We start from the raw sequence: 13,859 nt of genomic DNA on the forward strand, positions 1-13,859 counted from the left end.
AAGGAGGTGTTTGCTAAGGAAGCACAGGCCCCCTTACCAGCACATCGAGGTTTGAAAAGCGGCTCTTTATGGTGCTATTTCTTCGTACATCTTTTTCTCTTATTTAATACAATCCTCATGGAGAGGGGGACGCTTTTGTATTATAGGCTTCTCGGGAAGTCCTGGGCCTGTGCTGAAACCTAGTTAAATAGGTGACATTTCTAAGCGGTGCTGAGGGGGTCCCGTGTTCCTTGAGGCCCCCTGACCCCGCACCTGTGTTAGGCGGTGCCTCCAGGATTCTGTCCCGCGCCACTGTGGGTCCTCAGACTTACTGAACCAGCGTTTATGGAGAGCTCAGAGGTTATCCTGGGGAATGGCTAAGGAAGAGAGCCCGTGGTCCAGAGACAGGCGCAGCTGGTGTGCTGTCTTTGATGGTGCAGCGCCCCTGGGAACGCGAAGGCAGCGTGGCAGTGAGATCCCTCCCGCCTGTGGAGAGGAGGCTGAGGTTGAGAATTGCCAGCCTCAGGGCACTTCCGGAACACGTGATGTGCTTGCAAAATTAAAACCATGTTTTGAGTCTTACCGCAGATTCTCACAAGAAGTCTAAAGCCTGGAAGGTCTGGGGTGGTGGGAGCAGGCTTCCTACAAGAGAGGAGCTGGGAGTCAGGTGCCCCAGAAGGCTCGCACGGCGGGCTGGGTGGGCGCCCTGGCACCAGCTGGCCGCCTCCGTCTGCTTTGTCACCGCGACATGTTGGCACGAGTGCTGCCCCAGCCTCGTCTGCTCGCAGCTTACCTGCCTTTCTGCCTTCACCTCCTCATGCTGCCCTGCCACCCACCCCACTGCACCACCCTCACCACCGCAGCTTTGGTGCCATTTTTCCTGACCAGTCTGTTACTCAGCCGTCTCTTCTGACTGAGGGGGTTTCCTTTCCGTTGTATACGTAGTGTGTGTGTGTGTTCATTCTGTTTTGCTTAGAGTTTATTTGGTGAGTTGTGATTCTCTTTTCCTGTGGGTGCTCTTCCTAATGAACCGCTGTGGGTATCTTCACAGGGATGAATTCATTTACCCCAATGTCCTTGGGGAACGTACAGTTGCCACAAGCTCCCATGGGACCGCGCGCAGCATCCCCCATGAACCACTCTGTCCCAATGAACAGCATGGGCTCTGTTCCAGGGGTAAGTGCTGCTGCCTGCCTCGGCCGGGCCGAGGGGCCTTGCTCGAGTGGGGCGCATCCTCGCTGCAGGGAAACGTGTCGATTGCTGGGAATCCTGTGCTACCTGCTCCCTCAGATTAGGATTGTGCTTTATTTCCTCTGATTCTCTCTCTCCCTCCCCCGCCACTTCCCTTTCCCTTTCTCTCTCTCCCTCTCTGTCTCAACTTTACTATAACAAGAATTATTGGACCATTATTTATTTTTATTGAGATGACAGATTCCTAGGAACCCATGACGTAATGAAAAGATGGGAATTCTGAGGATGGGGCCAAGCCGCCTCAGAGGAGGGACCGAGAGGGACTTGTCAGTGTCTGGTGACTCCTAGAGTTTCCTTTCCAGAGGCTGCTTTCTTAAGTGCCTCCAAGAACTCATAAAAGGCACATTTGGGACTTGAAGCTGTAGCACACTGTTTATTGGTGTGTATGCAGAGGACTGTGTGAAGTGGGCTCGTTAGAAATGGCGCTCGAGAAACTTAGAGGGAGGCTGAGAGCAGCAGGTCTAGGGAGTGGTGGGTCCTCTCCAGCGAGGGAGGGTTTGGAGATTCCTGTCTCGTCCCGCTTATCCAGCAGGCTCTGGCCCTTGCCGCCCCCTGAGCTGTCTGTGACCTTGTCTTTTAGATGGCCATTTCTCCTTCCCGAATGCCTCAGCCTCCAAACATGATGGGCACACATGCCAACAACATGATGGCCCAGGCGCCTGCGCAGAACCAGTTCCTGCCGCAGAATCAGTTCCCGTCAGCCAGCGGGGCCATGAGTGTGAACAGCGTGGGCTTGGGGCAGCCGGCGGCACAGGCAGCCGTGTCCCAGGTACTGTTCTTCGGGGCTCTGAGCCTCTCCGTGGATGCAGCCCAGCTTCCCCCTGACCTCAGCAGGTCTTACTAGGTCATGGACGTGAGGATTCTAGACTTAACGTTTCGTGTCCTAGCATCTCTGGATCCCCCACCCCCGTGTCTTCCATCGTTTCTGCCTTGTCTGGAATGACTCTTACCAACTTGGAGTGAACTTCATGCAAAAGTGGAATGAATGTATTACAGCTTTTTTGGTTTGTGTGCTTCTGTGTTTTGTTTTGGGGTTTTAGTTGTCATTTTCTTGGTTATCATTTGTGTATTTTTTTGAAATTTTTTTGTCTTATTAGGGCCGCACCTGCGGCATGTGGAGGTTCCCAGGCTAGGGGTGTAACCGGAGCTACAGCTGCCGGCCTACACCACAGCCACAGCAACACCGGATCCTTAACCCAGGGAGCGAGGCCAGGGATCAAACCAGCATCCTCATGGATTCTAGTCGGGTTGGTTAACCACTGAGCCACAAGGGGAACTCCTAATTGTGTATTTTAAATTCTAAGTTTTACATGTGATCCTGAGAGACACTGGATTTAAAAGAGGGGGTGAGGAAAGGCCCCATGAGTTCACTCCTAATGTCTGACCCGCCCAGGCGAAGTCAGGCTTAACTGGGTCGTTTGACTAGTTCTCCTCTCCTGGAGCCTGGTTCTTATTTAATCGGCATAAAAGTAGAGAGAACTCTTTCCTGTTCATGTTCCTGCCTTTCCCTCCCTTTTGCTCATTGTTGGAGTGTCTTCACATTGCTGCTGTATACAAGTGTACATGTATTTAAAATAGGCCAGGTCTCTCCCCCAAAGATAAAGTTCATTATTTAATCTTTTTAACATGAAGTAACATTGACTAGAAGGCGTTGACTACCCTAGATTTACTAAGAACTTCTAAGTTAAGTCTCAGTTTCCACGAGTTTTACTGCTCTCGCACCGGAATCATCGGGTTTGTCCTGTGTTTTTGGCTCTGTGGGCCAGGGCTTCTTTGCGGTAATGACGACTCCACGGTGATGCCAGGCCAGCCCCCGCCGTGCGCATACCCGTGTAAGCCACGGAAGCAAACAGCTCGCCGTTTGTACGCAGTTTGCAGATCCCCATTCTAGACCAGTGATTCAGGATAACTTTTTAATTGGTCCACAGATAATTCTGAAGCCTGTCCCTGGTCGAGAACCACGACACCGAGACATTTCGGTGTTTCAATAACTCATTTTTTAAAAAAGACAAATAGTGATCTTTTCTAGTGGTTTAAGCTGTGAGTGGGTCTCAGGGAGCAGGGAGCTCATAAATGGAGTGCATGTAGGTGTTTGAGCAGAGAGCCCCGCACTTACAGACACCAGAGTGTGAGAAGCAAGTGCACCTGACCGTAGGTGTGCCGCCTGGGGACTTTGCAAAGGGACCTTTGCCATGCAGTCAGCAGACCTTATCAAGAAACCCCTGTTTAGAAAGAAAGAAACCATGATTAGATTTTCAGACATTTAATTCTTTAAATCTGATGCCACATTTTCAAAATAATTTCAATATCCTCTGTTCCTTCTGTCAGGGGCAGGTGCCTGGGGCTGCTCTCCCCAACCCTCTGAACATGCTTGGGCCCCAGGCCAGCCAGCTGCCTTGCCCACCAGTGACACAGTCACCGCTGCACCAGACTCCGCCTCCTGCTTCCACGGCCGCAGGCTTGCCATCTCTCCAGCATCCCGTGGCCCCTGGGATGACGCCCCCCCAGCCGGCAGCGCCCACCCAGCCGTCAACTCCAGTGTCGTCTTCCGGGCAGACTCCCACCCCAACTCCCGGCTCAGTGCCCAGTGCTAGCCAAAGCCAGAGCACCCCTACTGTCCAGGCGGCGGCCCAGGCCCAGGTGACCCCGCAGCCTCAGACCCCAGTCCAGCCTCCGTCTGTGGCCACCCCCCAGTCGTCACAGCAGCAGCCGACGCCTGTGCACACCCAGCCTCCTGGCACACCGGTGAGCCCCTGGTCTGTCCTCTCCTGGCCGAGACTCTTAGATGAGCGCTTTCTGCTAAAAAGTCTGTTGTGACGTCACTGCACATCCCAGTGCAGTCACCGGGGGGATCTGCACCCTGATGGAGCCATAACGAGCTCTGTTTTGTTTCCACCATTGGCTCCAGCGGCTCTGTTCGGCAGGACATGACTTAGGAAATTCTTTGCTAATTAAACTAGTTTGTAGAAATCAGCAACTAAAAAAATGGGCCTTCCGTAGAAAATGTGTTTTTTTTTGTCTATTCGTTTGGTTGGTTTTGTGGCTGCACTGGCAGCATGCAAATTCCCTGAGCCAGGAATCACACCTGCGCCACGGCAGTGACAACACCAGATCCTTAACCACTAGGCCATCAGGGAACTCCACAGAATTTTTAATGCGTCTGACCCTGGTAAACAAGTCAGGTTCCTAATTGGATGTCCTTTGACCTTTCCTGTCAGCCTTGCTTTCCAACTGGAAGCCTTTTCTTTTTCATAACAGAACGACACACCCAGGCTAACTGTTTTCTGTGGCTCCAATCTCCTCCTTCCTCCCAGGAGGTGAAGATGGCAGGTCTCCCTGCGTCCTGTGACCTTCATCCCGTGCCCTTCGGCGGTGCCCAGCTGCCTCTCTCCTGAACCTACAGGGGACACCTCTGAATCTGCTTTCTTAGCCAGTTTAAAACCTTAAAACCTCCTTCCCGCTGAAATACAGTAACTTAATTTGTGGGGGCTGAGAATATTTATTTGTAAAATGTCAAAAATTAATCCCCACAGCAACCCCAAGATGACATTGCTACTTTTTTATTTTATTTTATTTTATTTTGCTCTTTAGGGCTGCACCCATAGCATATGGAGGTTCCCAGGCTAGGGGTCCAATCAGAGCTACAGCTGCCAGCCTACACCACAGTCACAGCCATGCGGGATCCGAGCCGCATCTGGGACCGACACCACAGCTCACAGCAATGCCAGCTCCTTAACCCACAGAGCGAGGCCAGGGATCGAACCTGCATCCTCATGGATACCAGTGGATTCGTTTCCGCCGCACCACGAAGAGAACTCCGACACTGCTATTTGTAGTTCTCCATAGGGAGTGTGCTTATCCTTACTTTCTATTTCTTCTCTCTGAACAAGATCCCTTTGTAATTTTGTTTTGTTTGTATGTTTACTTAAAATTCCATTGAGTAAATCTTTGGAAATTTAGACTTTTTTTGGAATTCCTCCTTCTCTTCCTTGTTTACTCCTCCACCCCTGTTCCCACAGTTAACATAAGGCTCCTCTTACGTCCTTGCTGCATAAAGGGACTTTATTCCCCTTCCTCTGTCGGTATGCATTTATAAAACAGCCTTTGCCATAACCATAAATGTCCTTGTTGGAGGGAGTTGAATTTAAAATAGGAGGTTCTAGAGTTCCCGTCGTGGTGCAGTGGTTAACAAATCCGACTAGGAACCATGAGGTTGCGGGTTCGATCCCTGTCCTTGCTCAGTGGGTTGACGATCCGGCGTTGCCGTGAGCTGTGGTGTAGGTTGCAGACGTGGCTCGGATCCCATGTTGCTGTGGCTCTGGCGTAGGCCGGTGGCTACAGCTCCAATTGGACCCCTAGCCTGGGAACTTCCACATGACGCGGGAGCGGCCCAAGAAATAGCAAAAAGACAAATAAATAAATAAATAAAATAGGAGGTTCTGTGACTTAGGCAGAAAACTCAGAAAATAATTTTGTATCGGAGTTCCCATTGTGGCACAGTGGAAACGAATCTGTCTAGGAACCATGAGGTTGTGGGTTCAATTCCTGGCCTCGCTGTGAGCTGTGGTGTAGGTCTCGGATGCGGCTTGAACCCTGTGTTGCTGAGGCTGTGGTGTAGGCCGGCCGCTGTAGCTCAGATTCGACCCCTCGCTTGGGAACCTCTGTGTGCTGTGGGCGCGGCTCTAAAAAGCAAAAATTATAGTAATAACGATTTTACATCAAAATGTAGAAAGCGCTGCCCTTCCGTCTGTGGACTCTTAGGAAGAAGTCAGTCGTGTTTGCCCGATGTTGGCTTCCCCGGAAGTCCTGTCGTAATTCTTACTCTTCAGTTCTCTCAGGCAGGGGGGCGCCTAGTAGGTCAGTACTGAGAAAGGTTAACACGAAACTGTCTCTTACTTGAACATCAGGGTCTGAGATCTCGTGTATCATCTTGTTACGGAGACGAGTGATTCTGGTTTCTCCCCAGCTTTCCCAGGCAGCAGCCAGCATTGACAACAGGGTCCCCACCCCCTCCTCCGTGGCCAGCGCAGAAACCAACTCCCAGCAGCCAGGGCCCGACGTGCCAGTGCTAGAGATGAAGGCTGAGGTCAAGACTGAAGACACCGAGCCCGATGCCAGTGAACCCAAGGGAGAGCCTGGCTCTGGGGTGAGTGTCTTTCCTGGGAGTGAACAGGCGTGCCGCACGCAGAGGCAGCGCCAGGGGTCCGGCTGGGTGGCTCTGCTTATTGTTTCAGAATCCTGTTTGACCGTGGTTCAAGTAGGAAAGAGGTGAAAGGGAGATTGGTTATTTTTATGTGTTAAGTACAGGTTTATTTTATTTTGCCAGAAATCAAGAGCCCTAGCTTATATTTTAAATGTTTGAATCATCCAGCAACTTTCTCATTGCCATTCTTCATTCATCTAGAGTTCTGCCAAGTTAGGCTGCCCAGGGAGTGTATTCTTTTACTAATTAACCTGAGGTGGAAGTTGGAAACGGGCAGACCCAGACCACGGGCTAAATCCTGCCTATAAATTGTGTTTTGTTTGGCCCACACAATACTTTTAAAATAGGAAATGACAAATAGAACTCTAGATTTCTAGCTTTTTTAAAAAAATAAGAAGCTCTGCCAGCATCGTGCTTGCATTTCTGTGTGGCAGCTGTCTAGATGGAGCACCCGCTGTGGCTTCAGGTGGGTCCCGGGCTCTCAGGTTTCCCAGTCTCCACCACTCCCTGCCGCCTTGCACCACAGCCCCGATGCTCTCGTCTACACTACCTGCCTGGCCCCTGAGCTGTTGGCTTTTTGATCCTTCTCCCAGTTTTCAGGGCAGTTCTTGTTCCAAACTTGAAATATCCACGTGTAAAACTACTGAGCAGATAATGGTGTCTACAGTGCGTGATCACATTTTTAGCAGTCTAGCATGTACACATGTTTAAATGTTTAGGGCTGTAATTGCACTGTTACTATATTAAAATGACTCACCAGGGCCTCCAGCCCTTCTTGTGGGAGAGGAAAGGAGGGATCCCCGGTGGCAGCTTGGAGCAGGGAGAGGTTTTCACACGCCCATGTAGATTTTTACGAGCCTTCCAGTAAAGCTGAGGTAGAATAAAGGTCTTTGATAGTTATGTATCATTATCTGTAATTTTGTTTTTCTCAAGATGATGGAGGAGGATTTACAAGGATCCTCTCAAGTTAAAGAAGAAACCGACACAACAGAGCAGAAATCGGAACCAATGGAAGTAGATGAAAAGAAACCCGAAGTGAAAGTCGAAGCTAAAGAGGAAGAAGACGGTGGCGCCAACGGGGCGGCCTCTCAGTCCACTTCTCCTTCGCAGCCTCGCAAAAAAAGTAGGTCGGGTTCTTGTGAATATAGTGAATGGTGCTGCTTTTCATTGTGCTGGGATTCCATACTGTAGATTAAAAGCTAAAGCAGAAAAAGAATTCCAGGAGTTCTCTTGTGGCACAGTGGGTTAAGAAGGCTCTGGTGTCACTGCAGTGGCTTGGGTTGCTGCTGTGGTGTGGGTTTGATCCCTGGCCCAGGAACTTCCACATGCCGTGGGCTCAGCCAAAAATATAAATAAAATACAATAAAATTAGGAGTTCCCGTCTTGGCGCAGTGGAAATGAATCCGACCAGGAACCATGAGGTTGCAGGTTCGATCCCTGGCCGCCTCAGTGGGTTGAGGATCCGGTGTTGCCATGAGCTGTGGTGTAGGTCACAGACTTGGCTCGGATCTGGCGTTGCTGTGGCTGCAGTGTAGGCCAGCAGCTATAGCTCTGATTAGACCCCAATCCTGGGAACCTCCATATGCCACAGATGCAGCCCTCAAAATGACAAAAAAATAAAAAATAAATAAATATAATTACAGTAATGTTTTAAAGAAAGAAAAGACGTTCCATTCCTGGAGTTCCCATCATAGCTCAGCGGGTTAAGAACCTGACTTGTATCCATGAGGATGTGGGTTCGATCCCTGGCTTCATTCAGTGGGTTAAATATCTGGCATTGCTGTGAGATGTGGTGCAGGTCACAGATGTGGCTTGGATCCCTCGTTGCTGTGGCTGTGGCAAAGGTCAGCAGGTACGGCTCCAATTTAACCCCTAGCCTGGGATCTTACATATTCTGTGTGTGTGACCCTAAAAAGCAAAAAAAAAAAAAAATTCCCTTCCTCCTTTTATCCTTCTTGTCTGCTGTTGCTCAGCTTTGGACTCGAGGGTGAGCACCCACAGGGTGTGTGGTAGGAAACGAGGTGCGCTCAGGGCCTCAAGTTGCAGCCACGAGCGACCTGTCTGGGGTGGCCCTGGCTTTACTCAGCCACTGTCAGACTCGTGCAGGGAGAGGACCAGACGCTTGACGTTAGCGAAACTGTCACCTTGGAGACACATGTGCACTGGAGCCTGTCAGTTTCTCCTGACCCAGACAGGAAACCAAGGGGCCAAAGTCAGGAGCAGGAGAGTAGAACCCAGTGACTCCTGCAGCAGGGAAGGGGGGGTGGCAGGTAAATGAAGAGACTTCAGGTTCTGAAATCAGCAGGATGAGCCAGGTGCCCAGGAGAAGTTGGATGGAAGTCATTAGAGAGGCGTCCAAAGCAGGGAGGTGACAGGGTGTCAGAAAATCGGTAGGTGACTGTAGAGACGTTAGGCGGGGCTCAGCTGGTCCGGGGCTGGGGGTTATGCGCTCGGGAGAGATGGCAGGAAACTCCTCAAGGCTGACACTGAGTAGTTTTGCTCCTGAAGAGACCTCGGGATTCATCAAGTATAGCAGGCCTCCTCCTGCTCCAGAAACACTGAGGACCCCAGAGAACGGTTTTCTGTGTGGATCACCGATCGCTACTCTATTTATTCAGTTTTTTTTTTTTAAGTATTTACTTAAACATAAGTCATTTACCTGGCACCCTTAAATAACACGTTTTTATGAAAAATAACGCCGAAAACAAAAACAGAGCAGTGACAGTGCTTCTTACAGGCTCGTTACTCGGAGGCTTAGGTCAGTGCAGCTGGATTCTCATTTCAGCCTCTGCAGTCACTCTTGTTCCGCGTTGCTGGCAGAAGCCCATGAGGAGAATCCGGCCCCACTCAAACGAGTAGTTAAGAGAAGTGTTTGAGTAGCCTTTTCAGGTCATTGTGTTTATCTTGTAATACTACACCAAAATTCAACAAGTAAAGTTTCTTCAAGGTTCATTGCACTGTGAGATCTGAGTCCATAGCGCTGAGTTTCTTAGACTGTGTGACGTTAGAATCCATTTGTCTTCCTTGAACTGTCAATGGATCTTTTGCCATCGCATGATTTTTTTTTATAACACAATCCTTTGATCACATCTTCCAAATGTTTCCATACTTCATTGTGGGAATTTTTTTTTTTTTTTTTTTTTTTTTTTGTCTTTTCAGGGCCACACCTGCAGCATGTGGAGGTTCCCAGGCTAGGGGTTGAATCAGAGCTGCAGCTGCCGGCCTACACCACAGTCATAGCTACACGGGATCCGAGCCACGTCTGCGACCTATACCACAGCTCACAGCAACGCCAGATCCTTAACCCACTGAGCAGGGTCAGGGATAGAACCCAAGTCCTCATGGATACGAGTTGGGTTTATTACTACTGGGCCACGATGGAAACTCCTCATTGTGTGCTATTTTTAAAAATCACATTAATTAATATCATTGTGAGTCTCTTCAAAAACTCTTAAGGGAGTTCCCGTCGTGGCGCAGTGGTTAACGAATCCAACTAGGAACCATGAGGTTTCGGGTTCGGTCCCTGCCCTTGCTCAGTGGGTTAACAATCCGGCATTGCCGTGAGCTGTGGTGTAGGTTGCAGATGCGGCTCGGATCCCGCGTTGCTGTGGCTCTGGCGTAGGCCAGTGACTACAGCTCTGATTCGACCCCTAGCCTGGGAACCTCCATATGCCGCAGGAGCGGCCCAAAGAAATAGCAAAAAGACAAAAAAAAAACAAACAAAAAAAAACTCTTAAGAACTTCGCAAGCTATGTAGCTCCTGGGGCGGGTACAAGTTTTTCAAAATAATAATTTTTGATAAAAGTCCAGATTTTATCATTGGTAACAAATAGCGTCAGTTGTCCCGTAAGTAACCGGCATGCTTTGTTCATTTTGGGGGAAATGTCTCTCCCATACCCAGATCTGAACAACCATAGCTTGTCTCTCAGCCGTTTTTTTTAGTTTTATGCCGTCTATGAAAAAAGCAATCATAGGAGTTCCCGTCCTGGCTCGGATCCCGCGTTGCTGTGGCTGTGGTATAGGCGGGCAGCTCCAGCTCCTATTCCACCCCTAGCCTGGGAACTTTCCTATGCCTCGGGTATGGCCCTAAAAAGCAAAAAAAAAAAAAAAAGCAGTCACCTCAGCTCTCAACACTCCACACAAGTGCCCTCTCTCAGGACAACCTCTGCATGCAGTGGACCTGCTTTATGACAGCTCCCCAGTTTGTCAGACAGAATAAAAGACACGTGGTTTAATCCGAGTGAGCCTTTTCAGTCCCTCCTTGGGGACATTCCTAAGTGCAGCCGGCCTTTTCTCCCTGTGTGTGCACCGCAGCAGCAAAGGACGGGATGAACGGATGACCACTGAGTCCAGCTGGGTGCTGCAGCCAGGTCTACACACAGTCCAGAGGGCAAGTGACGACTTAGTATTATCATGAGCATCGCTTTCTGTTGCAGAAATAAAGTTGATTTCTCAGGCCCCAGAGAGGGCCCTGGCCATGCCGGGACGTTGTGCGGTGATGAGACGTGTGTCTGCGTTCCCCGTCGTGGCAGTCGCCAGCCACAACTGTGACGAGTGGGACCAAGTTTTTAATTTTATTTAGTACTGGCTCATTTCTGTGGTTGGTGGCTGCCGTATTAGACAGCACGGGCTCTCCAAAGCATCCGTGAGCCACGCTGTGCACAGTGCTGCCGTGGTGCCCCATCCCAGTTATCTAGAGAAGGCCTTGAGGCCAGAGAAGTGGAGTGACTTGCTCACGGCAGCCACCCTGCGCAGTAGTGGAGAATTGGTTCCCGGTCCGGCTTCGGACCACTGCTTCCACTCCTTGGTCAGTAGGGTGGTTAAACGCAGGAGCTTGAAGGTGGGTTTTCTTTGGCATAGGTGGTAAACGGACGTTGAAGGAATGAATGAATGAAGGAATGAATGAAGTGAGACAAGTTAAGGCCACAATATTTCGGATTGTCACTAGGGAGCCAGGAGGGTCTGGAGCAGGGCCCGCGTGGTGGAGGGCTTGTGCATCTCGAGGTTTCTGTTATAGCTGCTGAAATCTGTGGTGTGCTGGGGAAGCAGCCATGGGGAACAGGTGCCCTAGTGGGCACGGTCATGTTCTAATAAAGCTTTATGTTGACAGACTAAAAAGTGATTTTATGTAGTTCATGCACCCTGAGATATTATTCTTTTTTTCCTAACCATTAAAAAACTTAAAAACCGTTCTTATCTCACTGGCCATACAGAGGCAGGCAGCTGGCCACTTTGGCCTGTGGGTCATGCTTTGCCGACCCCTGGTCTAAAAGAATGAAAAAGCTATTGTTATTCAGAAAAAAACAGATGCTGTTTCGTCTCTGTGAAAACACACTAGAAGAGAGGGGTTAGCTTAAGGCGGGACTTGGATTTGTTTCATGAGGCCCCACAGGCACATCTGCCCCCTAGACCAGGCCTCTGCACCTGTTGGGGGGTATCTCACGTGCCCACCAATTGGCCCAGGTGGGGTCTAGCACACCAGGTGTCCTGGAGCCTCGGGACGTCAGTCAGGACACCTGAGCAGTCCCTGGCTCTGATGGCAGTCAACTCTCTGGAAACTGCTCAGACATTGTTTTGATCTCTCACAATGCATGGCACTTACCAGCTGGAAACTTTAAGTTTTTACAGTATTTTAATCGGATTTAGAAATTACAGTTTATCACACATCTGTTGTAGAACATTTCAAAAATCCAAAAAACCCCAGTGGGGGAACCTCACATCACGTGGAACTTGCGTCATCAGAGCTCCTTTGCAGCGTTTGCTTTTGGTGATTTTTCTGTGTGCTGGGGTGGGGTGGGGTGGGTGAACGAGAGGGTCTCTAAGGCCCACTGGTGACTGACCTGCCTCTTGCCTCACATGCTGTTGGCCGTGTGGGTAGAGCTGGTAGGGTTTTGGGTGAATGTCCCATCCTGAATGTATTTCTATTCCGCCAGTGTTTGTCCTGACATTGGAGACAGCAGGGCGTGTAGAAGGAAGTGGGATGGCTGGCAGGCTGCAGGAACGGGCATGGGGGCCCATGCAAGGGCCCCGTGCAGGACTTTGGGGAAAATCCCCATGGCCCATGAAAGCTCCTCGGCCAGGGATCAAACCAGGGCCACGGCAGCGACACCGCCAGATCACTAACCGGCTGGGCCACCAGGGAACTCCAGAAGTACTTCTTCTTAGAACTCTGTTACTGTATACATTTGTTGATAAGATTGTAAAAACCAGTCATCTCCCGTGGTCTGAGTTTACTTCAGCCAAGGACAGAAAAAGTTCCTCCGAGGAGGAGAGGCCTCTTCCTGTGAAAAGGGCTCTGTTTCCACCCATCCGATTGATGGGTGAAGCAGATTTGGAAGTTAGCTTCATTTTGTTGTCGTCCACCCAGGTTTTAGTATTGGAAAGCTTTTTGTTGAACAAGCAAACTTCTCAGTTTGCTTCTCATCATTTTGCCTCATGATGGGGCCACAGTTTTTAAAAACCCTACTGTGGCTGTGTTATTAGAATCCCTGAATTGGAGCTTTAGAAAGTCCCTAGACTACGATGAATGAGAGCCTTTGGAAGCTTCTCTGCTGGACCTTCTCAGGAGCAGCCCAGGCTTCCATTTGAAATGTGACGGAGGGAGTTGCTGTTGTGGTGCAGCGGGAATGAATCTGACTAGTATCCATGATGTGGGTTCGATTCCTGACCTCGCTCAGTGGGTTAAGGATCTGGGGTTGCTGTGAGCTGTGGTGTAGGTCACAGACGTGGCTTGGATCCCTCGTTGCTGTGGCTGTGGGATAGGCTGGCAGCTGTGGCGTAGGCCAGCAGCTGTAGCTCTGATGTGACCCCTAGCCTGGGAACTTCCATATGCCCCGGGTGTGGCCCTGAAAAAAAAAGAGAGAGAGAAAAGAAAAAAATGACATGTGGTGAGGAGTCTGGATTCCTTGTAAGTAGTGTTGCCTCTGTTTTCCTACTACAGTCTTTAAGCCGGAGGAGTTACGCCAGGCTCTCATGCCAACCCTAGAAGCGCTGTATCGGCAGGATCCTGAGTCCTTACCTTTTCGGCAGCCTGTAGATCCCCAGCTCCTGGGAATTCCAGTAAGTTGCTATCATTAAAACATACTTTTAGAACACATTGTTTAATTTCTAAATTGGCTAAAGTAAGCCCCTTGCTTTGAAGATTTTTTTTCCAAATAGAAGAAAATATTTTCAATCAAAACGGTAGTCATACACCTTTGTTTCGCCCATTGAAATGTGTTTCCCACCTGTTGGTCAAGCCCCAGGGCCACGGGGGCTGCCGTGAGATCAGGAGCACACCCCGGGCGCACGGCTTCTGCGGCCTTGCTCTGTGTTCGGGCTTTGGGTAGGACTCCGTCCCGGGGATGGGTTTAGAGAATCACTGAACAGCCCTCAAGGAGCACACGGCCTCTCACCTCGGTACTTGGTGTCCCCGGGGGCTCTTGCC

General features: G+C 50.1%; 1 protein-coding gene across 2 annotated transcripts in view; it reads left to right on the forward strand.

Moving 5' to 3' along the window:
• CREBBP (CREB binding protein) overlaps positions 1–13,859 on the forward strand; it is a 141,837-nt gene that overhangs the window by 98,855 nt on the left and 29,123 nt on the right. For both annotated transcript variants that reach the window (XM_005662184.4, XM_085017781.1), the window contains 6 exons: positions 1,031–1,155; positions 1,811–1,999; positions 3,559–3,975; positions 6,197–6,376; positions 7,367–7,556; positions 13,374–13,492. In XM_005662184.4, coding sequence (XP_005662241.2) covers positions 1,031–1,155; positions 1,811–1,999; positions 3,559–3,975; positions 6,197–6,376; positions 7,367–7,556; positions 13,374–13,492 — 1,220 coding nt within the window. The remainder of the gene's footprint in view (positions 1–1,030; positions 1,156–1,810; positions 2,000–3,558; positions 3,976–6,196; positions 6,377–7,366; positions 7,557–13,373; positions 13,493–13,859) is intronic.

The sequence above is a fragment of the Sus scrofa genome, chromosome 3, assembly GCF_054392235.1.
Source record: "Sus scrofa isolate SSC_HxYL_T2T_F1_AM1 chromosome 3, Sscrofa_HxYL_maternal_Yorkshire_Landrace_v2.0, whole genome shotgun sequence".
Taxonomy (NCBI): domain Eukaryota; kingdom Metazoa; phylum Chordata; class Mammalia; order Artiodactyla; family Suidae; genus Sus; species Sus scrofa.